At 45.4% G+C, this 26,381-nt stretch overlaps 1 protein-coding gene across 1 annotated transcript in view; it reads right to left on the minus strand.

Annotated features, from left to right (window-relative positions):
* Window positions 1-6,970: 6,970 nt before the first annotated feature.
* The window catches only part of LOC139239350 (uncharacterized), a 37,301-nt gene continuing 17,890 nt past the window's right edge, over window positions 6,971-26,381 (minus strand). Inside the window, exons 5-7 of the mRNA XM_070868028.1 lie at window positions 22,023-22,212; window positions 12,389-12,430; window positions 6,971-7,872 (exon numbers count right to left, since the gene is read on the minus strand). Of these exons, the coding sequence (XP_070724129.1) occupies window positions 6,971-7,872; window positions 12,389-12,430; window positions 22,023-22,212 (1,134 nt within the window). The remainder of the gene's footprint in view (window positions 7,873-12,388; window positions 12,431-22,022; window positions 22,213-26,381) is intronic.

The following is a 26,381-nucleotide window of genomic DNA, read 5'->3' on the forward strand; positions in this document are numbered from 1 at the left end:
TGCAGCGTGACAACTCAGAACAGCCACGTTAAAGAATTGTGTGCCCTGCATTGCTGCAGGGAAATACCATGAAAGATATCACTCGGCCCGTTCTGTCTCATTTATATTAATTGCCGGCTCTTGCTTGTTTTGGGCGGCAGCCCCGTGCAATTGTTCGTTTGCAGAATGTGCTCCTTGTGCAAATGGGGCGGAGACCTGGCAACAAGGTGTCTATCCTTTGTCCCTGTCCATTCCACTCCGCCCTGTGAACTGGCACCCATGGCTCATTACAGACAGGAAAATCAGGCCCGCTACCTCATTTACAGTACAACATTTCAAAAATATGTTTGTGAAATCTAATATTCTAATGATCCTAACTTTGCATAGAAACATACTATAGGATGAAAATCTCAGGGAGTTTTAATGAGAGTCTGATTGGAATTTAAAAATAATACTAATAAAGAATCTGTGTCACCCAGCAGGTACTGTGGAGTATTGATTCATTTGATAAAGTCTAGGATTGGGAATATAGCCTCAGAGTGACTTTGAATGGGATTAATTTAAAACTGATGCACTCTGACTATTACCCGATATCATGTGAAGCTCACAGCGGGGACACATGCCATGAACTATGCCCATTGACCTCGATCATGCATCATCATCATAGGCAGTCCCTCGGAATCGAGGAAGACTTGCTTCCACGCTTAACATGAGTCCTTTGGTGGCTGAACAGTCCAATATGGGAACCACAGTCCCTGCCACAGGCGGGACAAACAGTAATTGAGGGAAGGGGTGGGTGGGACTGGTTTGCCGCACGCTCCTTCCGCTGCCTGCGCTTGGTTTCTGCATGCTCTCGGCGATGAGACTCGAGGTGCTCAGTACCCTCCCGGATGCTCTTCCACCACTTAGGGTGGTCTTTGGCCAGGGACCCCCATGTGTCAGTGGGGATGTTGCACTTTATCAGGGAGGCTCTGAGGGTGTCCCTGTAACGTTTCCTCTGCCCACCTTTGGCTTGTTTGCCGTGAAGGAGTTCCGAATAGAGCCCTTGCTTTGGCAGTCTCGTGTCAGGCATGCGAACAATGTGGTCTGCCCAGCGGAGCTGATCAAGTGTGCTCAGTGCTTCAATGCTGGGGATGTTGGCCTGGCTGAGGACGCTGATGTTGCTGCTTCTGTCCTCCCGGGAGATTTGTAGGATCTTGCGGAGACATCATTGGTGGTATCTCTGCAGTAACTTGAGGTGTCTTCTGTACATGGTCCATTTCTCTGAGCCATACAGGAGGGCAGGTATTACTGCAGCCTGTCGACCATGAGCAGTTTTGAGGGTCCAGTCTTCGAATACTCTTTTCCTCAGGCTGCTGAAGGCTGCACTGGTGCACTGGAGGCAGTGTTGGATCTGGTCATCAATGCCTCCGAGATAATGCAACATGTGGCTGGGATACTCTGACCGTGTCCTCTGATTGTTAGTATTCCATCTGACATTTGTTTGTAAGACACTGTGACACTGCCGTATAGCCACTGTACACACACCTGGAATATTGGCTGTGCCTTCTGACTGTTATCCATACCAGGTAGCACACTGGCCTGTACTCTGAATTAATGTTTACAATGTGAGCTGATCATTTGTCACACATCTTAGGCCAGGTTTTCAATGTAAGAACATATGAAACAGGAGCAGGAGTAGACCATACAACCCTGGAGCCTGCTCCATCATTCACTAAGATCATGGCTGATCTGCCCCAATTCCACTTTCCCGTCATATTAGAAACATAGAAACATAGAAATTTACAGCGCAGAAGGAGGCCATTTCAGCCCATCGCGTCCGTGCCGGCCGACAAAGAGCTGCACGGCCCTCAGTCAGCAGCCCTGAAGGTTATATATCATCATCATAGGCAGTCCCTCGGAATCGAGGAAGACTTGCTTCCACTCTTAGCATGAGTCCTTAGGTGGCTGTACAGTCCAATACGAGAACCACAGTTTCTGTCACAGGCGGGACAGATAGTCATTGAGGGAAAAGGTGAGCAGGGAACCTGGTTTGCCGCACGCTCCTTCCGCTGCCTGCGCTTGAATTCTGCACGCTCTCGGCGACGATACGCAAGGAGCTCAGTGCCCTCCTGAATGCACTTCCTCCACTTAGGGCGGTCTTTGGCCAGGGACTCCCAGGTGTCAGTCGGATGTCGCACTTTATCAGGGAGGCTTAGAGGGTGTCCTTGTAATGTTTCCTCTGCCCCCCTTTGGCTCGTTTGCCATGGACAAGTTCCGAGTAAAGCGCTTGCTTTGAGAGTCTCGTGTCTGGCATGCGAACGACATGGCCTGCCCAGCGGAGCAGATCAAGTGTGGTCGGTGCTTCAATGCTGGGGATGCTGGACAAGGATGCTAATGTTTGTGTGTCTGTCCTCCCAGGGGATTTGCAGGATCTTGCGGAGACATCGCTGCTGGTACTTCTCCAGAGACTTGAGGTGTCTACTGTACATGGTCCACGTCGCTGAGCCATACAGGAAAGTGGGTATTACTACGGCCCTGTAGACCATGAGCTCGGTGAGAGTGTTGAGGGACTGGTCTTCAAACACTCCGCTCTGTGACATCCTTGACCCTGGCACCAGGGAGGCACAAAACCATTCGGGAGTCACGTCTGTGGCCGCAGAAATGCCTGTCTGTTCCCCTAACTATCCAATCCCCTATCCCCTATTTCTAGGGCTTTGTTGTTCTTTGTCCCTCCTCCCTGTGCAGCTGAGCCACCCATGGTGCCTTGGAATTGTCTCTGGCTGCGCTCCCCAGAGGCCCCATCGTCCTTGCCGATACTCAGAAATGAATATTGGTTTGAAAGCGAGATGGACTCCTGGGGAGACTCCTGCACTAGCTGCCTAGCACACTTATTATCTCTGGTGATCACCCACTTGCCCTCCCCCTGCTCGCCTTTAAGCTGCGGGGTAACCACCTCCTGAAACATACTGCCCACGTAGTTCTCAGCCTCGTGGATGCACCTTATTGACCCCACCCGCTGCTGATATAAAACTGAGCTGAGGAGGAATTTCTTCTCAAAGGTTTGTAAATCTATGGAATTCTCTGCCCCAGAGAGCTGTGAAGGCTGGGCCATTCAATCTATTTAAGGTGTAGATAGATAGATTTTTGAATGATAAGGGAGGTAAGCACCAAACGCGGACTAAATTCGAGCCGACAACCTTTGAATGTTCCTATAGAATCAAATGATATAGATGTGTAAGGCACTACCCATTGTGCCATAGAGCCGGCACGGGCCCTCACAGTTCAGCGGTTTTAATGTAGGAAACATATACATATAACCCGTGAGTTTACATATCTTCCCGATTGTGCCCAATGTCTTGTCCCTGCATTGAATTCCAGTCTTTTCCTGGCAACTTTTTCTTCACATCACAGTTACTGGTTTATGAATGGAAATGACCCATTTCTCCTCTAAACAAGTCATACGAAAGAGCTGCTGTAAAACTCAGCTGCTATTGCAACATTTCGGCCAGAGGCACCTCAGGGCTTACATGGAACCGCTAAATGTAGATACATTTCAGGGACACACCAATTCTACCTTCTACTGCGCTAGAAATGTCACACTCATAGTCTAAAGCTGCTCCAGGTGAGTCTCAAACACATAACATCAGCAGCTCCGGACCCTGTCATATAAGGACCGTGCGCTAACTGATCCCACCACTGGAGCCGCTCGATGTGTGTTGTGACACATCAATGCTCCCATCATAAAGCTGCTTTTTCCTCCTGTTTTATAAACAAGCAGATGTAGAATAATCCAATTCAGTACAGGAGACCATTTCTCCCATCGTGCCAGTGTCGGCTCCTTGCAAGATGTTACAAATTACTCACTCGCCACTGAGTGTGCACTGTAGGCCTGTTGATGTTTGTAATTATTATTAGTTATATTTCCTGTAATTATAATACAGGAAAAATATATTCGCCTTGGATTGAGTGCAGTGTAGTTTCAGTAGAATGACACCCGGACTCCAACGTGAGGTTGCACAAATTAGGGTTTTATTCCATTGAAATTATAAGCGTATGGTGTGATTTGATCGAAGATTCCAAGATATTAAGGGAAAATGAAAGTGCAAGCAGTGAAACTTTTTTTCTGCGGGTTGCGGTGTCTCGGTCTAGTTGGCACGGTCTAAAAATTAGCGCCAAGAGTGAAATTCGGACCCCGTTCTACTCACAAAGGGTGATGGAAGTGTGAAATTCTCTTGTGCACCCAGCACTTAATGCTGGATCAATTGTTAATGTTCAGCCTGAGATTGATAGATTTGTGTTAATCAATGGTGGGATATGGAACAAAGGCGGCTAGATGGAGTTAGGTCACAGATCAGCCATGATCTCATTGAATGGCAGAACAGGCCTCGATGGGCTGAATGGTCGACTCCTGTTCTTATGTTCCTGTGTTCCTTTCCCTTCATTTGTGCAGTCGTACACATTTAGAGAATAGGCAGGTGTGAATGAATTACAGGGAAACATACAGAAATTACCTTCAGGTTTGCCACTGAGCCTCAAAAAAGCGCAAATTGCAGCATTCATTCACTGATTGAGAAGCAAGGCACAGACGGATAATCCGAGATGAACACGGCCAGGGAGACCTGCAATACCCTCAGAGATGAAAGTGAAGTTATCAGAGATTGCAGCTTCAAATCCCGCGGCTGAAGTTCGACACATTGTGTAACACATTTAGCTACATGCACCGGATCTGTTTTACAACCGATACTTATTAACGGAGAGTTCTCAATCCATCTGGTATCTCTTCATCCAAAGGTGGGAGCTCCTCTTCCGGTGAGGCTTACTGACAAAAGATGATCGTACAATTTCCACCTTTTCGAATGCTCATTCCGTGAAAGAACGAAGCCAAACAAAAGGAGGGAGTTACATGGAATTAACAATCAGAAATCTATGGCTCAGAGTCGAAAGCTCGATTTGACCTCCACACCCACAGCCTTTTGTGGGAGAGAGCTCTGTGAAAGGGAAATTTTCTTTGACAAATTTGTTCGAGTTTTTTGAAGATGTAACTTGCAAAATAGACCAGCATGGATTGAGGATTGGTCACCGGTCAGAAAACAGAGAGAAGGAGTAAATGCGTCGGTTTCAGTTTGGCAGTTTGTGCCCAGTGGGCTATCGCAAGGATCGGAGCTTGGGCCTCAGTTATTCAGGATATACAATCAATGATTTGGTTCATGCGACCAAATGTAATCTATCCACGTTTGTTTAAGATACAAAACTAGGTATTCGCTCGATTTTAGAATATGAGAGGCGACCTCATTGATTTTTTTTGCAAGATTCTTACAGGTCCTGAAATGGTTGGTGCAGGTTGGTGCAGGTAGGATGTTTCCTCTGGCTGGGAAATTTGGAACAGCGATCACAGTCTCGGATTAAAGGGCCGGACATTTAGCACTGAGATGAGGAGAAATGTCTTCATTGAGATGGTTGAGGATCCCAGGAATTCTCTACACCAGAGGGCAGTGGAGGCTCAATCGTTGAGCAGATTCAAGGTGGAGATCGATAGATTTTTTGATATTAAGTGAATCAAAGAACATAGGGATAGTGCGGGCAGGTGGAATTGAAGTAGAGGATCAGCCAATGTCTTGTGGAATGGTGGAGGAAGCTCCATGGAACAACAGGCGTATACCTGCTCCTATTTCTTATGTTCTTATATTCCAGATCTCCATTACTCTCCTATCAAAATGTGCTCCCCGATTTCGCTCTTAAATGGCCTACCTCTAATGTTAAGACCATGTCCCCTTGTTCATGATCCCCCCAGCCGAGCAACTAGTTTCTCTGTATCTACGCTATCGAATCATTTCTACGTTTTAAACACCTTTATCAAATCATCCCTCAATTTGCTTCTTAATACATAACTAATTATCGAGAAGTGAAACATTATTTGTAGAAAGGATTGTGAGTCTGTGGAGTGCACATGTCCAGAGAATCAGATTTAATACCAGGATTAAATCTAAAGAATTAGGACAATGCAATAGAACAGTGTAGCGATTTGGATAAAAATACGCAGAATGACAGGAAGGAACAGCAAGCTTAATGGTAGCAGTGCAGGAGAGAATAAGGTACAAGTAGGAAATAATGGCAACAAAACTAAAGTAAAGGCTCTCTGTATGAATGCATGTTGCATTCGTAATAGGAGTAGGACAAAGGCCACCGAACAGTAGCTGTACTGCTGGACAGAATTTTAATCAATAAATAGGAGGAGCGTGTAGCAAAGGTAATACAATAATCGTGGGAGAATTCTAACATATCTAACTCCCTCTTGAATATATCCAATGAACTGGCATCAACAACTCTCTGCGGTAGAGAATACCACAGGTTAACAGCTCTCTGAGTGAAGAAGTTGTTCCGTCCTAAATGGCCTACCCCTTATCCTTACACTGTGTCCCTTGGTTCTGGACTTCCCCAACATCGGGAACATTCTTCCTGCATCTAACCTGTCCAGTCCCATCAGAATTTTTTAATGTTTCGATGAGATCCCCTCTCATTTTTCTAAATTCCAGTGAGTATAAGCCGAGCCGATCCATTCTTTCCTCATATGTCAGTCCTGCCATCCTGGGAATCAGTCTAGTGAACCTTCGCTGCACTCCCTCAAAAGCAAGCACGTCCTTCCTCAGATTAGGAGACCAAAACTGCACACAATACACAATACTCAAGATGTGGTCTCACCAAGGCCCTGTACAACTGCAGCAGACTGTAATACAGACTGTCTCCCCCAACCCCACATAGGCTGTGGGAAAAACTGTCTCCCCTTCAACCCCCATTCAGACTGTGGGACAATCTGTCTCCCCCACCCCCACACAGACTGTAGGAAAACCTGTCCCCTGTCTCGCCACAATGTTTAGACAAAATATTTGTGTTGTTTTATAGGGGTCCGCAATGTTTTTCTCGCACAGGAGTAAGGCTGAGTAGCAACAGTTTGAGATCCATGAGCTTTCGGGCTAGAATGAGTTCCGATGACACAAGTGTTCAGATGTTTCTATTTTTTAATTAATTTAACAATTACATTGAGTGGGTATTGCGTCGTTTTCTTCAGCTCCTCTCTGAATTTCGCCTGAGTAATGACATAGATACATGTGTTTGTGCAGGAACTGAGAAGCTGTAGCATGACTCCAGTCCTTTCAGCGATGTATAGAGGGTCGTGCGTGGAATAATCATAAGTGTTTGTAATTCGCTGATATGTGTAAAACATAATTTCAGTCAGCCACAACAGTATGAAAGTGCCGGATATACTGAAGAGTAAAACGATGGATTTCCTCCGGTTCTCCATCTCTGGATCCTGCTGATGTTCTCCATTGCTGTGATCGCGGAGTCCCCTGCGGACTCTGCTGGCCACTAAAATGTGCCTGGCTGTGAGGACATTGAACAGCAAAACAAAACCGAAAGGGAGGCACGGGGTTACAATATAAAACGTTAATTCAAATGCTGCCCACGCGGGGGAGATATAAAAGATGGGTTTTCTCGTGCAGCCCCAAGGCACAGTTCCAATGATAAGCTGCGGTTGATATGTAAAGTACCAGGGTACAGATTTGAAACAGCCCAGCACACACACTGTTCCTATAACCACAGCTGCCGTTCTCTCGCTGCAATAACTCGTTCTCAGCTTCTGACAGCAAATGGCCACAAATCGATCGACGGTGAAAGCAACTGTGAGCCAGACAGAAATCACGGTTGTTGCAAAAACCAACACAATATTCAGAGAACAGACGTAATGAATGGAGAGGACAGAACGTGGGAAGAAAAGGTCTGCTAATCGCCACATCAGCACCTCGGTGACGAGGACCAGGAGATCTGCCGCTGCCATGGCCACCATATATCGGCTGATACATTTGGAGAGGCCGCACTTTCCTCGAGAAAGGACGAAAATCGCCATCACATTAACTGCAAGAAAACGACATCATCAGATTAGTGGGATGGTGTGCGGAATTAAGAGCACAGTTCTTCCATCGAATAGAGAAAACTGACTCCTTTATGGCACAGGTCCTTTCACAACTCCTGACAATGAGATCTCCAGCACATTTCTGCCGATCTGACCAGAATCCCCGACCCGGCCATTAAAGGGAGACTGAGATGCTTATCCCGACAGTGAAAGGTGCGATCCCAATAGGGAATGAGGAGGGGGAAAGGGCCAATGCAGACTGGGCTAGAGCTGTGACGACTGCAGACAGGAGGGGCTGAGATAATCAATAGGCAGAGGCGTGTGAGGTCCAATCCAGACAAAGGAAGGGCCAAAGATTGCTGCCGTCAGATGAGGGGGACATCCAATCCAGGTACGGGGAGGGTGAGGGACGAATGGAGACAGAGGAGGGTAGATTCAATGCAGACCTGTCTAGTTTGGCGGTGACTAATACAAATAGTGTAAGGCTGGGGGTCCAAATCAAACCAGGGAAGTGTGCCAGACAAATAGAGATAGAGGAGGGTGGGGGTACCATGCAGCTCCTGGAAGAAAGTGGACCAATGCAGTCAGTGGAGCTTTGGGGCTATTGCAGACAGTAAGGGCTAGGGGTCCAATGCCTAAAATAAAGTGGCCGGTCCAATGCAAACAGTGAAGAGAGAGGTTCCAATTCAAGCAGCGAAGTTTGAGGGTCCAATGCAAAAAGTGAAGGGTGAGGGTCCAATGGAGTGAGTGAAGGGTGAGGGTCAAATGCATACACTGAATGTTGAGGGTCCAATGCATACACTGAATGTTGAGCGTCCAATGGAGACAGTGTATGTTGAGAGTCCAATGGATACAGTAGATGTTGAGGGTCCAATGCCGACAGTGGATGGTGAGGGTCCAACAGAATCAGCTCAATCATTGAAGCAATCAGTAATGCAAAACTCAGCTCACACACGGAGCTGAGGAAAGTTCAGCCAAGACTCAGCGCCCTCCCAGGCTCGGTCTTGTGCTTGGTTTTATTATTGAAAATCAATTTTGCATCAACAAAAATAACATTGATATAATGGCATATCATTTAATTTCAAACCGGTCTGCAGACATAATGTGCTTCTATTCCAAGTATAAACACCTAGAGAGCAGTTACTCCGAGGACTACCGAGCAATGGTAGAAATTGATCGCTGGCTGCAATAGTTAAACTGCTGGTCAATGAATAATGAGGAACTCTATCAAAGGTTGTAAAGTGCACTGTCATGTAGCTACTGAAATTAATTTGTTGCGTGCAGAACAGTTATTGATGCGTAGTACAATACAAAACAGCCCAAAAAAAAGCCTGCAGCACAGATGTGGAAACTTACTCTGGATCAGTGCTCAGTCTGGGCAGGAGAATATAACCTGGTCCACAGAGAATCAATACATGTCGAATACCGTTCCTTTCCTGAAGTTCCAGGGACTATAATCGGCTAACACTGCTCCTAACATGGAGATTAACGAGGCAGTAATCTGTGAACACCACTCATTTAATACTCGCTTGGAGAAGCATACGCGAGGAAGAGACTGTCATTGACAATTCGTTAAATGCAAATTCTCTCTGACTAACCTGATTCAGTTATTTGATGAAGTGGCAGAGAGCAGAGACAGAAATCCGCGAATGCTCACTTATCCTATAGTTCCATAGACAATAATCTGCTCAGAAAGCTCCTGTCCTGCAAATCTGGAGTCAATTATCAGTTTGACATTTATCCTATCTTCTTGATCCAGAGACAGTAATTACAGCCTTGGCCCAAACATGGACAAAAGAGCTATATTCCAGAGGTATGGTGCGAGTGAGTGTCCTTGACATCAAAGCAGCATTTGACCAAGGAACCCAAGTAAAACTTAAGGCGCTGGAAATTAGTGTGGAAACTGTCCGCTGGCTGGAGTCAACCGAGCACAAAGAAAGATGGTCGCGATTGTTGGAGGTCCATCATCACACTCCCAGGACAACGCAGCAGGAGTTCCTCGGGGCAGTGTCCAAGGCCCTACCATCTTCAGCTGCTTCATCAATGAACCTCCCTCCATCATAAGGTCAGAAGCGGGGAAGTTTGCTGATGACTGTACAGTGTTCAGTTCCATTTCCAACACCTCAGCCCATGTCCGTATGCACCAAGACCTGGGCGACATTCAGCCTAGGGCTGTAAAGTGGCAAATGACATTTGTGTCACAGAAGTGCCAGGCAATACCTATCTCCAACAAGAGAAAGGATAGCCAACACTCCTTGACTGTCAGCGTCATTACCATCACTGAATTAATCACCATCAACATCCAGCGAGGTCTCTGTTGACCAGAAACTTAACTGGACCAGCTACATACCGACTGTGGGCACAGGAACAGTCAACATTCAAGGAGCTCAGCACTATCCAGGACAAAGCTTGAATGCCTCATGGGCCACTTCCTTAAACATTTAGTCCCTCCACCTCCGGCTCACCGTGGCTGCTGTCTGTACCACCGACAAGCTGCACTAAACACTGCACAAACGCTTCTTCGATAGCACCTCCCAAACCTGCGACCTCTGCCAAATGGAAAGACAAGGAAAGCAGGTGCATGGGAAAACCGCTCCAAACACACAACTACCTGACTTGTGTATATTGCCATTGTTCATTTTCGCTGGGTCAAAATCGTGGATCTCCCATGGTAAAAGCACTGTGGAACTTTGTTCCCCACACAGTATCTGGGACTTCGAAACGACGGCTCACCACCACCTTCTCAAAAGAAATTAGGAATGGGAAATAAATCCGGCCTCGTCAACGACACCCACAACCCATGATCGAAAAATAACTCTGCTCACACTGCTCTCCTATTCTGGAAAAGCAGGGACACTAATCAGCTAATACTGTTCCTATCCTGGAGATTAAGATTCAATAATCAACTAACATTGTTCCCAGGCTGGAAATCCAGAAACAATAATCCACTGTCACTGGTCCTATCCTGGAGATAAAGAGACAATAATCCACTGTCACTGGTCCTATCCTGGAGATACAGAAACAATAATCCACTGACACTGGTCCTATCCTGGAGATACAGAGACAATAATCCACTGACACTGGTCCTATTCTGGAGATACAGAGACAATAATCCACTGTCACTGGTCCTATCCTGGAGTTACAGAGACAATAATCCACTGACACTGGTCCTATCCTGGAGATACAGAGACAATAATCCACTGACATTGGTCCTATCCTGGTGTTACAGAGACAATAATCCACTGTCACTGGTCCTATCCTGGAGATACAGAGACAATAATCGACTGTCACTGGTCCTATCCTGGAGATACAGAAACAATAATCCACTGACACTGATCCTATCCTGGAGATACAGACACAATAATCCACTGTCACTGGTCCTATCCTGGAAATACAGAGACAATAATCCACTGTCACTGGTCCTATCCTGGAGATACAGAGACAATAATCCACTGTCACTGGTCCTATCCTGGAGATACAGAGACAATAATCCACTGACACTGGTCCTATCCTGGAGTTACAGAGACAATAATCCACTGACACTGGTCCTATCCTGGAGATACAGAAACAATAATCCACTGTCACTGCTCCTATCCTGGAGTTACAGAGACAGTTATCAATAAAGTTTCAATTATGAAATTGGCTGAAATAAATAATGAAATGCTACACTTCGTTCATTAAATGATTGGGCTGGATTTCGCTCTCAGTGGCGAATGTTACTCTTGTATTTGCCCAGGAATTGTCTTTATGGTTTTCCATTGGAATTGGCTGTACATTAGAAAGCCGAAAGCGCAGCTCCCTCAACAAAGTATCTTGGAACTGCATGAGTAGGTCAAGCAACTTTGCAACCAGGTCACAAATCAGACTGAAGAATCGTTCCGGAGCAGAGCAGAATCTGAACCTGGATGTGTCAGTTAGATTATTGAATTCAATGTCAATACAGAAAGTGAAATAAAGTGAGGGAAATAAAGATTGGATTAAGAGTGAGACTAAAGAGGTAAAAATAAAAAGTAAAGCAAATTAATACTTTATTAATCTATTTATATCTGCAATATTAATTCAAATCTGAAGGAACGTGAGTCCACACTTCTAAAAGCTAATTTTCTGGGTGGAATTGTGTTTCGCTTAATTAAGGCTAAAAACGCATTAAAAGAGTATTTGCACTAGAATGGACACGCCCAAAACTTTTCTGGCGAGTTTAATACGCATGTAAGTACAGCAACTTGATGCCATTAAGAAATCAGTTGCTGAAGAAGTCGTGACGCTTTCGGGAGGAACATCGCATCTCGCAAAGTAGCTTCCGGAATTCTGCGTATAACTGCGCATGTGCTATAGACAGAAGTTGCAGTCCAATTTCGACGTAACTAGCGGCGAGTGCTGTTTCTGAAGAATAACCAGCAGTCAATTAAGAAGCGCCTGTATGAGAAACCACAGAAAGAAAGTTTGCTCCATCAACAAGCAATTACCATGAGCAGCATACCGATCAAGGCCATTAATTAGTAATTGGCTACAACGTACCGACAACTCCAAAAGCAGCAAGAATTGGATAGTAAATGCTTTCTATAAGGCGAACTGGAATAAAATCTTGACCCATTTTCTGTTCCAATCGACAATGTGTTCTGGTTTGAAGCAGGAACTCTCACTGCCGCATTCACTGTGAAGTTACATTGAGAGCAGCCCCAATTTATACAGAGAGATACCTCCGCTGAGACACTGCTCATTAGTATCAGCCACGAAGCGCAGCGATTGAAGGCAACAACTGCTCCCGTGAGATATATTGTGCAACAGAAAACATTGAAAATATTACAGCCAGACACTCCTACTTGTTGTTAAATTGCAATCACTTAAATAATCACATTCTAGAAATGACTTTTGATGTTAAAACTCAGCGCTTCACACGGGATCAGGACATATTCCAAGGCTGGCATTAAATAAGATCATAAGAAATAGGAGCAGGAGAAGGCCATACGGCCCCTCGAGCCTGCTCCACCATTCAATACGAACATGGCTGATCCGATCATGGACTCAGTTCCACTTCCCTGCACACTCTCCACAATCCATTATTCCCCTATTATTGAAGAAACTGTTTATTTCTATCTTAAATTTATTCAATGTCCCAGCTTCCAATGCTCTCTGAGGCAGCGAATTCCACAGATCCACAATCCTCTGATACGAAATTTTCCTCATCTCAGTTTTAAATGGGCGGCCCCTTATTCTAAGTTCATGTCCCTAGTTCTAATCTCCCCCTTCAGTGGAAACATCCTCTCTGCATCCGCCCTGTCAAGCCCCCTCATAATCTTACACGTTTCTGAATTCCAATGAGTAGAGGCCCAATTTACTCAACCTTTCCTCATAAGTCAAGCCTCTTATCTATGGATTCAACCTAGTTAATCTTCTCTGAACTGTCTCCAAAGCAAGTATATTCTTTCATAAATATGGCAATCAAAACTGCATGCAGTGTTCCAGTTGTGGCCTCACCAATGCCCTGTATAACTGTAGCAAGACTTCCCTGCTTTTATACTACATCCCCTTTGCAATAAAGGCCAAGATTCCATTGGCCTTCCTGATCACTTGCTGTACCTGCAAACTAAACTTTTGTGTTTCATGCACAAGTACCCCCAGGTACCGCTGCAATGCGGCACTTTGTAATCTTTCTCCACTTAAATAGGTTTTTCTGCCAAAGTTCATGGCCACACATTTTCTAACATAATACTCCATCTGCTTAATTTTTGCCCACTCACTTAACCTGTCTATGTCCTTTTGCAGATTTGTTTTCCTTGCATCTTTGTATCATCTGCAAATTTTGCTATGTTACACTCAGTTCCTTCTTCCAACTCGTTTATATAAATTGTAAATAGCTGGGCTCCCAGCACTGAGCTCCCAGCTGTGGCACCCCACTAGTTACTGATTGTCAACCGGAGAATGAACCACTTATCCCGACTCCCTGTTTTCTGTTCGTTAGCCAATCCTCTACCCATGCTAATATATTACCCCCAACCCCGTGAACCTTTATCTTGTGCAGTAACCTTTTGTGTGGCACCTTGTCAAATTCCTTCTGAAGATACAAATACACCATATCCACTGGTTCCACTTTATCCACCCTGCCTTACATTTGCAGTTTTCCAATCTGCTGGGATATCCCCAGATTCGAGGGAATTTTGGTAAATTACTACCAATGCATCCACAATCCCTGCTGACACTTCGCCTAAGACACTAGGATGCAAGCCATCAGGTCCATAGGATTTATCTGCCTTTAATCCCATTATCTTACTGAGTACCACCTTCTTAGTGATTATGATTGTGTTAAGTTCCTACCCCCCTCCCCATAGCCCCTTGACAATCAACTGTTAGAATATTGTTAGTGGCCTCTACCATAAAGAGTGACATAAAATATTTGTTCAGTGTTTCTGCCATCTCCATGATCCCCATTACTAATTCCCCGGTCTCATCCTCTAAGGGACCAACATTTACTTTAGCCACACTTTCCTTGTTATATACCTATAAAAACTTTCGCTATCTTTTTTTATATTTCGTGCTAGTTTACTTTCGTAGACTATCTTCCTTTTCTTAATCATTATGTTAGTCATTCTTTCCTGGCTTTTAAACAATTACCAATCTTCTGTCCTCCCACTAGTTTTGGCCACTTTGTCTACCTTTGTTTTTAATTGGATACCCTCCTTTATTTCTTTAGTTAGCCACGGATGTCCATCTTTTCTTACACTCTTTCCTCCTCACTGGAATAAATTTTCTTGAGAGTTGTGAAATATCTCCTTAATGGTATACGACTGTTCATCAATCGTCCTAAACTTTACTCTTTTTCCCAGTCCCCTTCCCCAACTCTGCCTTCATACATTCATAGTTTCCTTTATTTAAGCTTGGTATGCTGGTTATAGATACAATTTTCTCACCCTCCATCTGAATTTGAAATTCAACCATGCTATGATCACTCATTCCAAGTGGATCCTTTACTAGGAGATTGTTTATTAATCTTGTCTCATTACACATGACCAGATCTAAGAGATGTGTTTTATATGCATTAAGACTTCTTTCAATACAGACAGGGAGGTCTCCCCAGTAATATCTCACAAAGTAATTAAATGATGTACCCAGGCAGGTAACGGGCTTCATTTGAAAGTTTTTATAGGTAACTTGAAGTGCCTGGAAATAATTAAGAGTGGTTTCTGCTTGAGTAGAGATGTGCTCTGTAAATCTGGCCACCTTGCTAATATGTCGTTTCAGAGCCTCAGTATTTACAGAGCTGCACCAAGATCACAAATTTAGGCGTTGGCCAGAGAATTCTTTCTGTGTGGCCACTTTTTGCAATATTTTAACACATGTGTAGGTAACGGTTATAAAAAATTGTCCAAGATTTGAATGAGGGGGTAACACACACAGTGCGAACTATTTCAATGGGGATGGGGACAAGGCGGGGTCTCCATACAATGTGTATACTGGTAATATGGGTGGTGCAGCGTAGGTGCCTACACAGTGTGTGCACCGATAGTAGGGCTGGGCAAGGAGTCGGTGTATCCACAAATTGAGTACTCAGGCAATGGGTTGGTTAAAGACATTGAAGAACTAACACAGACAGGAGTGAGTTTGAAAAGTTTAACTAAGGTCCACACATTAATCTTCTCTTTTGTAGAAGTCATTATATTTTCTTTAATATTGATCCAGGTCATTAGAAAGAATAAGAAGGAAGCTTGTAGCACTTATTTCCTGTCGGGTCTTGACATAAGGCATTTTTGCTTCCCACGCGATTTACCTGTGATTGCTGGTAAAGCCTCTTTGTCCCATTGCAGGACGATTCTAATGTGGGATAATGCGAGGGTGCGGGAAGGTTGCGGGTATTTAACATAAGAACATAAGAAGAAATAGGAGCAGGAGAAAGCCATACGGCCCCTCGAGCCTACTCCGCCATTTAATACGATAATGGCTGATCTGACCATGGACTCAGGTCTACTTTCCTGCCCGCTCCCCATAACCCCTTATTCCCTTATCGGTTAAAAAACGGTCTATCGCAGCCTTAAATTTATTCAATGTCCAAGCTTCCACAGCTCTCTGAGGCGGCAAATTCCACAGATTTACAACCCTCTGAGAAAATACATTTCTCCTCATCTCAGTTTTAATTGGGCGGCCCTTTATTCTAAGATTATGCCCCCTAGTTCTAGTCTCCCCCATCAGTGTAAACATCCTCTCTGCATCTGCCTTGTCAAGCCCCCTCATAATCTTATACATTTCGATAAGATCACCTCTCACTCGTCTGAAATCCAATGAGTAGAGGCCCAACCTACTCAACCTTTCCTCATGAGTCAACCCGCTCATCTCCAGAATCAACCGAGTGAACCTTCTCTGAACTGTCTTCAAAGCAAGTATATTCTTTCGTAAAGATGGAAACCAAAACTGCACGCAGTATTTCAGGTGTGGCCTCATTAATACCCTGTATAACTGTAGGAAGACTTCCCTGCTTTTATACTCCATCCCCTTTGCAATTCCATTGGCCTTCCTGATCACTTGCTCTACCTGCATACTAACATGCACAAGTACTCCCAGGTCCCTCTGTACTGCAGCACCTTGCAATCTTGCTCCATTTAAATAATAACTTGCACTTTGATTTTTTCTGCCAAAGCACTTGACGTCACACTTTCCAACATTATTCTCCATCTGCCCAATGTTTGCCCACGCACTTAGCCTGTCTATGTCGTTTTGCAGATTGTGTGTGTCCTCCTCACACATTGCTTTTCCGACCATCTTTGTGTCGTCAGCAACATTGGCTCCGTCCGTTACACTCGGTCCCTTCTTTGGAATCCTGTTCGTGATGTTGGATCCCGGCCTTTCGGCCTGAAGGGTGGGTGCAGTTCGATCCGAGCCTAATCGGCTCATAATAGGATCAGAATGGACCGAACAACCGCCAAGCTTCAGCAGGTCCCAGAATTGGGGTTACATGGGGTTAGAAAATAAATGGCTCCATCCAACCAAATCCTGGCGCAGTTCAAGTCTCTGTCATAGAAAATGGAACTGAGTTGGTCTTGGTGGAGCCGACATTCTCTGGCAGGTCATGTTTGGAGCTGTGTCACTGCTGAGAAATGTTCTTGTTGGCTCGGGATCCTAAAAATGAAGGTAGGGTAGAGAATAATTCCGACTAGTACCAAGAATTTTACCATGAATTGTTGCATGGAACCGATCCGCTATCTAATTAGACATTGCTGTGGCAATGGGTTTTCAGCTTAGAATGAGCACTGAGATGAATTAGTTCCGCAGCAGGTTGAAATGCAGAGAAAATCTGAGAGCCTGCAAACTAATATCCGCAGTGAGCCATACTTGTCTCCACTTCGAATTCCGGCAACTTACAGGGCGAGGGACTTCTGTTGCTTGAACATCCGTTGAATTTGTTACCAGTTTTGCGGAGGGAACGTAGCATTTCCAAAAACAAAAAGTTAGTCGCGCCTTTCATTGATTCATGACCCCAACGCGCTTTATAACCGACTAACTACTTTTGGGAGTGCAGCAACTCTTGTAATGTGGGAAATGCGGCGGCCAATCAGCACACAGCAAGCTCCCACCAACACGAATGAGGTAATGAGCAGGTCATCGGTTTTACTGATGTTGGTGGAAGGAAACATTGGGCCGTAAGTCGCGGCCTCTCTGGGTGTGTATGATGTTTGCACGCGTCCGAATCGGCTTCGCAAGTTCCGGGTTTGGGCGCACGAAACATATGTGCCTACAGACAGCACGCGATCTGTCAAAATATCTTTCTTTGACTGCTTCAGTGACATTTTAAGTGATGTTAATATAATGACACATTGAATGAAAGATATCACTGGATTGTCCCAACATACATTTATTTGCCGGATTTACCCTGTGGACACTTTGGTCCATCTCACCTGTTTGCTGCAATATCAAAAGAGAGTTTACCGTCTATTATTTTAATTTCCTTGATATTTTTCACACATTCAGCAATATTCACAAATATTTCCAGATAGAAATGATGAACATTCTTTCTTCCGACCTGTCCTTCCTTCTCCCCTGGAGCTCGCTCTCCTCCGCTCCCACAGACTTTCTGCAGCCAGCTCTTGGGCTTTTATTTGTTGTCATCTTGCAATGCGTCCCCTCAGGTTCACTCGCTGTGCTCAAACTTGCATTTTGATAGCGCCTTTCATGACCTCAGGAAGTCCCAATGCTCTTTAACGCCAATTTCTAAGGCTTAGGCTCTGTTGCAATGTATGATACGCCGCTGCCAATTATCACACAGCAAGATCCCACAAACATCAATTAGCAAACAAAGAATTAGCTTTTTCACAAATCTAAGCCTTATAAATAAAAAGTGACCCTACTCAATGTCAATACACATACATAATAAAAACAGAGACTGCTTGAAATCTCAGCGGGTCAGGCAGCCTCTGTGGAGAGAGAGAGAGACAGAGTTTACGTTTTGGGTCGGTGATCGTTCCTCAGACCGTTCTGGCCTAAAACGTTAACTTTCTCTCTCTCCACAGATGCTGCCTGACCCGCTGAGATTTCCAGCAGTCTCTATTTTTACTTCAGATTCCAACATTAGCAATATTTTGCTTTTTTCCTGTCAATATACATACAGACTGTCTGCTCTTTAGTTAAACTGCACCTCCTCCCAAAAATGTAAAGCCATTTTAGTCAGTATCTATGTCACTTCTTTAACATAATTTTAATGGGTTTCTATCTTAATATTTCACTTCAAATGTTATTGAAAAGGTGAAATGGCTTGTACAATTCCCTCTGGTCCCCAATTGGCTGGAATCCAGCACCGAGACGTTCTAAACACCGTCACCTGACCAACTGAACTATGACCATTCACTCACTTGCCTGCACCTGACATATCCAAACAGAGAATGCTACATAAAAACAAGGTAAAGAGCAGGTGCATTCACTATAAACAGGGGTGAGTCGGTCTCCGTGTTCAGGCTGAGGGTCCTTTCTCCTTAAGCTGTAAGCATTGTTATGCTCAGGGCAGCCCTACCGCAGCTGACATGGGGCGCTGTGATCGCACAGTGATAAGTCAGCTGAGCAGTGCAACATAATACATAAGAGGTCCACAGATACCTATGCAACAGGCGACTACAATATATTTTATTCCTGGAAGTTGCCGAGCTAAAGCATCAAATTACAGTGACCAATTATCCAAATAAATCAGGTTTTTACATTGATTATTGGAACATAGAAATTGTTGTTAAAAGCAAAGTCCTTACACAAATAGATTTCAAAACCCATTTTGAGCCATCAGATCGGTTCATCAACAGATGTTGTTGGTGAGATATTAACATGGCATATGTGTTGTGGGCGAATTTGAGATCGAATAATCTGACTGACACACACAGTCTGTTGAGAGTAAAAAGTACACCGTTTATTACCTAAAACTTGGGCCAAGGGAGAAGGTACAGCACCCACAGCTAGCTGTTATCAACTCAACATCTTGCTTGCCAACATACAGAATTTAAAGCTAATAACCAGAATCCGTGTGCATCACTTGTCCCATTATATTGGGGGCTTTTTACATTTTAAAAATATGATTATTTTCGCTCTGAAGCACAGACCATGTTTCCTGTTATTCAACACCGAGCCTAACCGCAAATCATATTCTGTTAGTTTCACTATGAAGAAAGTTGCCACCACATCCTCTTGCAGATAAACTGCTTTTTGAATGGTTCCTGCTTATTGTTATGAGGCAGACAGAGCTTGACTATATTTGCGAATCCAGAAGGCCAAATTATAGAGGGATTGTAAAATCCTTCTTCAATTCCCCCTTTGGTTCTTGGCTATCCCAGCCTATGAGACCACTACTAAGTTACATCCATTCGTCCCGCCCCCGGTTCAGTGATCAGCCAATGTGTTAGGGAGGAATAGGTGAGTGATGCCAGTGGTTAAATCCCACTGTCCATCAGCTTCTTCCTTCCGTCAAGTACCTTCAATATCCACTGGGTGCGGTGCCTAGCCCTGTGTCTTCTGCATGATGACCAGAACATAAAAGCATATCCAAAAGCCAAGATTAGTAGTACTGCCGCCAATACATGTGATATGATACGTATCCATGGAGTGATATTAACATTCAGACCCCAGTTCCATGCCTTCTCGTACCAAGGGATATGTTGAAGATCTTTTGCAATGTCCTTGCCCAGTTCGAGCAGCTCCTGTTTGAGCACATGGTATTGTTTTATGCTTGCCAACATAGGATCCTTTATGTCTCTCAGGTCCTCGGGCATGTGGGGTATTGGTGCAGCCAGTTCACTTTCATAACAAATCTTGTTTAATTTCATCAGTCAGATTTAGGGCAATGGTTTCTCGAGCATGGATAGAAGTCGTTCGTGCTTGTCCATTTATTACCGGTACCCTCAGGGTGAAGCAGAAGTTGGGGTTAGTGATATTACATTGATAGATACCATAGCCATAAGTTGGTTGGTTGGTTACCACACAGTATTTCCCCTTTCCACGGTAGGCTAAGTGGGTGTGTTCGGTTTCTGATGGGCTTATTTCTAAGACACACCCAATGATTTGATTAAATCCGCACCCTCGTCACTTCCCCAGCCTACTGGATGTGGACATATAGTTAGGGTTCCTACCCTGCGGCACCCTGATAATGAGACCCCTCTCATCGTTCCACTCCATTTGATTGCATATTGATCCATTGGGTAGTACCACATGTAGTTCTCGCCCTGGATTAGCCCCAAGTTTTCTACCTCAAACTGGGGATGTGGTCCAGATTCCCCTTTCACCATTACTGGAATCATTAGGATTATACCCACCAGAGCAGAATGTGAATCTGTGCATTCGCCTGTCAGCGCAAAGAATCTTGTCATTCCTTTCATGGTGCACACGTCCAGTGACCCTGGGTGCTATGCTAGGCGAAACAGGTGGGTGTTGTTAATCCAGTCTGGGACTTTGCCCCTGTGTATTTGGCCCAGGTTCTCCATGACCTGCCCAATGATCCATCCCCCGTAAGTGTGGCAGAGGTCTCACTGAACCTCTGCCTTTTCTGCATTGAGTTCTCAGTAAATCAGGTGATTAATGGTGGAAGCATGGCCCTCCAGGACTGTAATCCCTGTGACTTAACTCCCTGCTGTCCCATCGCCTTCTCGAGCAGTCTCTTTGGCTGCATCTGTCTGCCTCTACAGCAACTTCTTACTGTGTCTTTAAGGTTTTTTGATTGTTCTTGTATAGCTTGTATGTCAGGGCATTTATAAATGAGGTTCCCTTGTTGAGCTCAGTGAAGATGTCATTGATCAGACCCTGTTTCTGTCTGTGGGTCTGACCTGCTCTCAGAGTGCTCCGTTATTGGATGCCCCTGAGGCGTCCCGGGATTCTTCCCACACTACGTTAAGCATTCGGGTGTACAATGCCTGTACCTTAAGGTCATATTTTTCTGGTAGCCCTATGTCCATCAGGTTTATTATTACAGTTAATATCTCATGGTGTACATTTTCATACAATTGGATTCCCTCCGTTCTCAGGACCACCCCACTCGGGGGTCCCGCGGTATGTATGGGATATTATAACGGTTACAGGATATACATGCCATTCTGTGGGATATCACAGATATTCCTAACATTTTCAGTTGGACCCCCTTGCATCTTCGGATGGTGCCATTCGGTGACAGACCAAAGTCCAGCAGACCTCCTTTTGACCGAAAGAGCCCGATATGTGGATTCCATTCACCACAATTAATAGTCTGAATTCGGGATCCCTTGGGTCTTCCTCGTGGTGTTGATCTGTTGTCTGTATCATCCATAACAGTATCAGAATTATCATCTGCCAGCTATCCTGTAAAAGGGTGAACGCCCTTGGGCTATACACTACATGTCAGTGTAGCTTTTCAACTGGGACCAATGTTTCCAGTCCTACTTCATTCATATTCACATATGCACACGAATCACCACTGATCAATATCGCGTATGGTCCCAACCACTGCGCGTGAATCCGGTTCGTCCTGGTAGCCCCTTAACCATTACTTTCTCCCCCTCCTGGGGAAGATTTACTGGGGACTCTAACTCTTCTTATTCGTCCTGGCCTGCCTGTCATTCTCTTACTTCCTGCCTCATATCCGTAAGTTGCTTACTTAACTCCATTACATATCTTCCTATTTGATCCCGTAGTGGGCCCACATCGGACCCTCCTGGAATTATACCTTTGCGCAGTCGCATTGTCCGACCAGTCATAAGTTCAAACGGAGTTAGTCCTGTCATCCGGTTCGGGGTTGCTCGTTTTCTCATCAGGATAGCAGGCAGCAGCTCAGCCCAAGCCTGTCCAGTTTCTTGGATGGCTTTTGACAGGGCTATCTTTATTGTCCGATTCATCCGTTCTACCATTCCCGAACTCTGCGGGTGGGAGGGGATGTGAAATTTTTGTTTGATGCCCAATTTAATGCATAGTAATTTCATCACCTGTCCTGTGAAGTGGGTTCCCTGATCGGAGTGTATTTGAGTGGGACTGCCCCAGCGGGGAATCGCCTCCTCGGCTAAGATACGAGCTACCGTGGTTGCGGTGCAGTTTCGGGTAGCAAAAGCTTCCACCCACTGTGTAAACAAATCAATTATTACTCGACAGTAATTCTTTACTCTAGAGCTTGGCAGTGGTCCCGTAAAATCAATTTGTATATGCTCCCAAATATTGTACCACTGTCTGTCCGATCTGGGCTTTCTTGGGATTGGCTTTAAATCCCACCCTTTGTCGGGTTTCTAAGATTTCTGTGAGAGCGCCCGTGTGTCCCCGTTCATCCTCCGAGGCAATCAGCAGATCATCCACAGACTGGAGGACTGTGCTTCTGGATGGGGTTAGGATCACCTTTTCTCGGGCTCGAATCACAGTCCGGTGAAATATTGCCGGGCTATTGTGGAATCCCTGTGGCACCCATGTCCAGATATACTGGCAATCCCCGGATTTTTTTTATCTGCTCGGTACCGTGTTGAGACACCTCTGGTCCCAACTCGAGTTTCTCACTTCCCATGGCTATATGTTGTCAGCGCTATGTCCCTTAATTACTCGCCCTGAGTGGGACCGATACTTGCAACATATATCAATTATAAATCGCCACATTACCCAGACACACTTCTAAATAACCGATTGCAATTGTTTCACCTGGGATCTTTCGCTGACGACTTGAAGTCTCGGCCAGACCTGCAGATTCGGATCTCTCAGACAGCTGACACCAGAGAGATTTCTGCCCTTTGTCCGAACTGTGCATGGTAATTCAAATGTACTCACGCCTTTGACATGGCTTTCATTTGCCGGTGTCCGGCTCCCGCTTAAGATTTTGTCGACTACGAAGGGAAAATTATTTTTAGCTTAAGCCTGTCTATGGTTTATGTTCACGTGTCATCTCAGCCATTGCAGCTAGTTTGCAGGTTGTATTGTTAACCCCTTAATTCCTGAAGGACGCAATGTCCCACTTCAATTCATTTAGTTTCTGTATTTTCTTTTTGTCTTGTTCAATTCTACTTATTTCAGAAATTGTCGTGCTTTAATTACCATTGCTTTTTGTACACATTTATTCTTTTGTTTTTGCCACCAGGTCTTCTGACCGGCGGGATCCTCATTCGGATCCCATCCGTCTTTCAGCATCTTGTCGATTAAACCTTTCCGTTCATCTGCATAGCATCCGGTAAGGGTGCCTCCTCACCCCAGTCTCGTTCTTTCCCCAACCCCATTCTGTGATCCGACTTCTTGGCGGCGTTCCCGCTCTGGCTCCTTCACGCCGCTTTAATCCCGTCCCAAGATTTCCCTGTTAATCCAATTTCTTAATTTGAAACACTTCCGATCTTTTATTGCAACGGTAGTGTCCCGAACTTACATTAGTTTATGGAACCAGTTTAAAGTTGTGCCTTACACACTCAGCAGATTTCGCTTGATTCGGATTGATGCCCGGGTTCGCTCGTCGACTTCCGAGTCACTCGAATTTATGAGTGGTATTTAAAGTTACTCACTCCTGTCATGACTCCTCCATCGCGATCTCACCGGTCGTCATCAAATCCTGGCCGACTACACCAAAAATGTTGGGGTGGAATCTGTATTATGGAATGAGACTCAAACACCCATCTGCATAAGTGGAAAACACACAAGTTTATTCTAATACTAAGACCTGACCAAGTCGGAGCTCCGAGTGAAGATTCACAGACTGTCACCATCAGAACTCTCCGACTGGCCTGAAGTGTCCCGTATTTAAGCTTCCAAACCACAAGTGCGTGCGTCATTGAGGTTACAATAGAAGAATAGACACATTCCACAATAAGGTACATGGGACCCTGAGCTTATTGCTTAAACATTCGGTTCCGTCTCATCAGCAGAAAAACAAGGAGTTAGTTCCGCCTTATTCCAAAACAAAGATGCAGCTGGTGGCCTTTTCAACCGCCCACTGTCCCACTTCCCCTATCTCCATGACTCATGCTCAGCAGATTTCTTGGGTGAATTTTAAACTGTCTCGGGCAAACTTCTGCTTGGCCATTTTAACGTCCCCAGGATGAACTAAGTCGGGTTCTCTAGAAAATCCCACAACAGTATCTATTCACCTTGTCCTGTAAATTAAAGCAAAAACGACAGAAGGGAATGTTGAAGGGTTATTAAAATGAACCAAGGCCAAAGTGTTTGTAAAAGTTATAAACTGAAGTCAGATGGATTAAAGCCAAACATTGTTTTGTTGTAAAAAGTATGTAATATGGAGATTTGACGATGACTGCAATACACGCAAAAAGGCTCATGGAAAAGAAAAAAACACCTAGTGGGCAACACACACTCGGTGGGAAACACTCTCTCAGTGGGTAAAACTCTCTCGGTGTGTAACACTCTTTCGGTGGGTAACACTCTCTCGGTGGGTAACACTCTCAGTGGGTAGCACTCACTCTGTGGGTAACACTCTCTCAGTGGGCAACACTCACTCGGTGGGTAACACTCTCTCGGTGGATAACACACTCGCCGTGGGCAACACTCTCTCGGTGGGTAGCAGTCACTCGGTTGGTAACACTCGGTGGGTTATGAGTTTATAACAAGAGACATGAAAGGGGGGAGTGTAAGGTTTACACATTTTCACAATTGAGGCACAGCAAGAGGCCACGGAGTAAAATGGTTTAAAAGAAACATTTGTGACTGCTTGGGCGGGAGCAAAGGACGCCAGCCAGGGACAGGTAGTGATTCATCACTGATTAATGCAACTTCTGCGATCAGGAGCGAGACCTGATCAAACACCGAGACAAATGTTTTGATACAATCAAGCAGAGGAGTCCCTGGATTAATTGGCCGGAGGGGAAAACCAGTTCCCTATGGAGACCACAAATCTGTGAAAACCCATGACAACAAAGGATCCCAAACGGTCTGCATTTTTTGGATAAGGGGACACTAAAGTTAAGGAGTTATCTTTGGCACTTTGACTTTGCCCCGTGCACAAATTGTGGCCATCCAAACAAGAGCAAGAACAGAATGAGAAGGAGAACATTAGATCGCCAAGCAGGACGAGAAGGAGGGAACATCGGAGAGGAACAAGCGGTCAAGAAACAACGACCACGAGCCTACGATCGACAAACAGCAGCAACTGGCTGGACGGGTGATTTATGTCTTCGGTCAATTCTCTCAGAAATCTTGAACCAAAATGATTAGTGTTTTTTTATGCAATAAACTAACAGTTGGGTTTATGCCGAAACTTTGTGTCACATGGAGTCCTTCCTGTAATTCACGAGGTCTAGCAATCAAAGTAGAGTGGGAAACGAACACCCGACAGAGGCGTGTGGAACACATTGTGGTCAGAAAATGTTTTGATGTCATCAAGAACATTGCTGAGGGGCGGACCGGAGTGTTAGATCTGCCCCAGAGGGAGAAGGGCTCGTGGCTGGTGCAGAGAACGATTAATCTAGGCCGAAACTCCCAGTGCGGTACTGAGGGAGCACTGCACTGTTGGTGGGGCAGTACTGAGGGAGCGCCACATTGTCGGAGGGGCAGTACTGAGGGAGCGCCACATTGTCGGAGGCGCAGTACTGAGTGAGTGCCGCACTGTCGGAGTGGCAGTACTGAGGGAGTGCCACGTGGTCGGAGCAGCAGTACTGAGGGAGCTCCGCACTGTCGGAGGGGAAGTACTGAGTGAGTGCCACACTGTCAGAGGGGCAGTACTGAGGGAGCACCGCATTGTCGGAGGGGCAGTACTGAGGGAGCACTGCACTGTCGGAGTGACAGTACTGAAGAAGCGCCGCACTTTTGGAGGGGCAGTACTGAGGGAGCTACGCACTGTTGGAGGTGCAGTACTGAGGGAGCACTGCACTGTCGGAGGCGCAGTGCTGAGGGAGCGCTGCACTGTCAGAGGGGCAGTACTGAGAGAGCACTGCACTGTCGGAGGCGCAGTGCTGAGGGAGCGCTGCACTGTCAGAGGGGCAGTACTGAGGGAGCGCCACACTGTCAGAGGGGCAGTACTGAGGGAACGCCGCACTGTCAGAGGGGCAGTACTGAGGGAACGCTGCACTGTCAGAGGGGCAGTACTGAGGGAGCGCCGCACTGTCGGAGGGGCAGT

The sequence above is a fragment of the Pristiophorus japonicus genome, chromosome 27 (assembly GCF_044704955.1).
Source record: "Pristiophorus japonicus isolate sPriJap1 chromosome 27, sPriJap1.hap1, whole genome shotgun sequence".
NCBI classification, from domain to species: Eukaryota; Metazoa; Chordata; class Chondrichthyes; family Pristiophoridae; genus Pristiophorus; species Pristiophorus japonicus.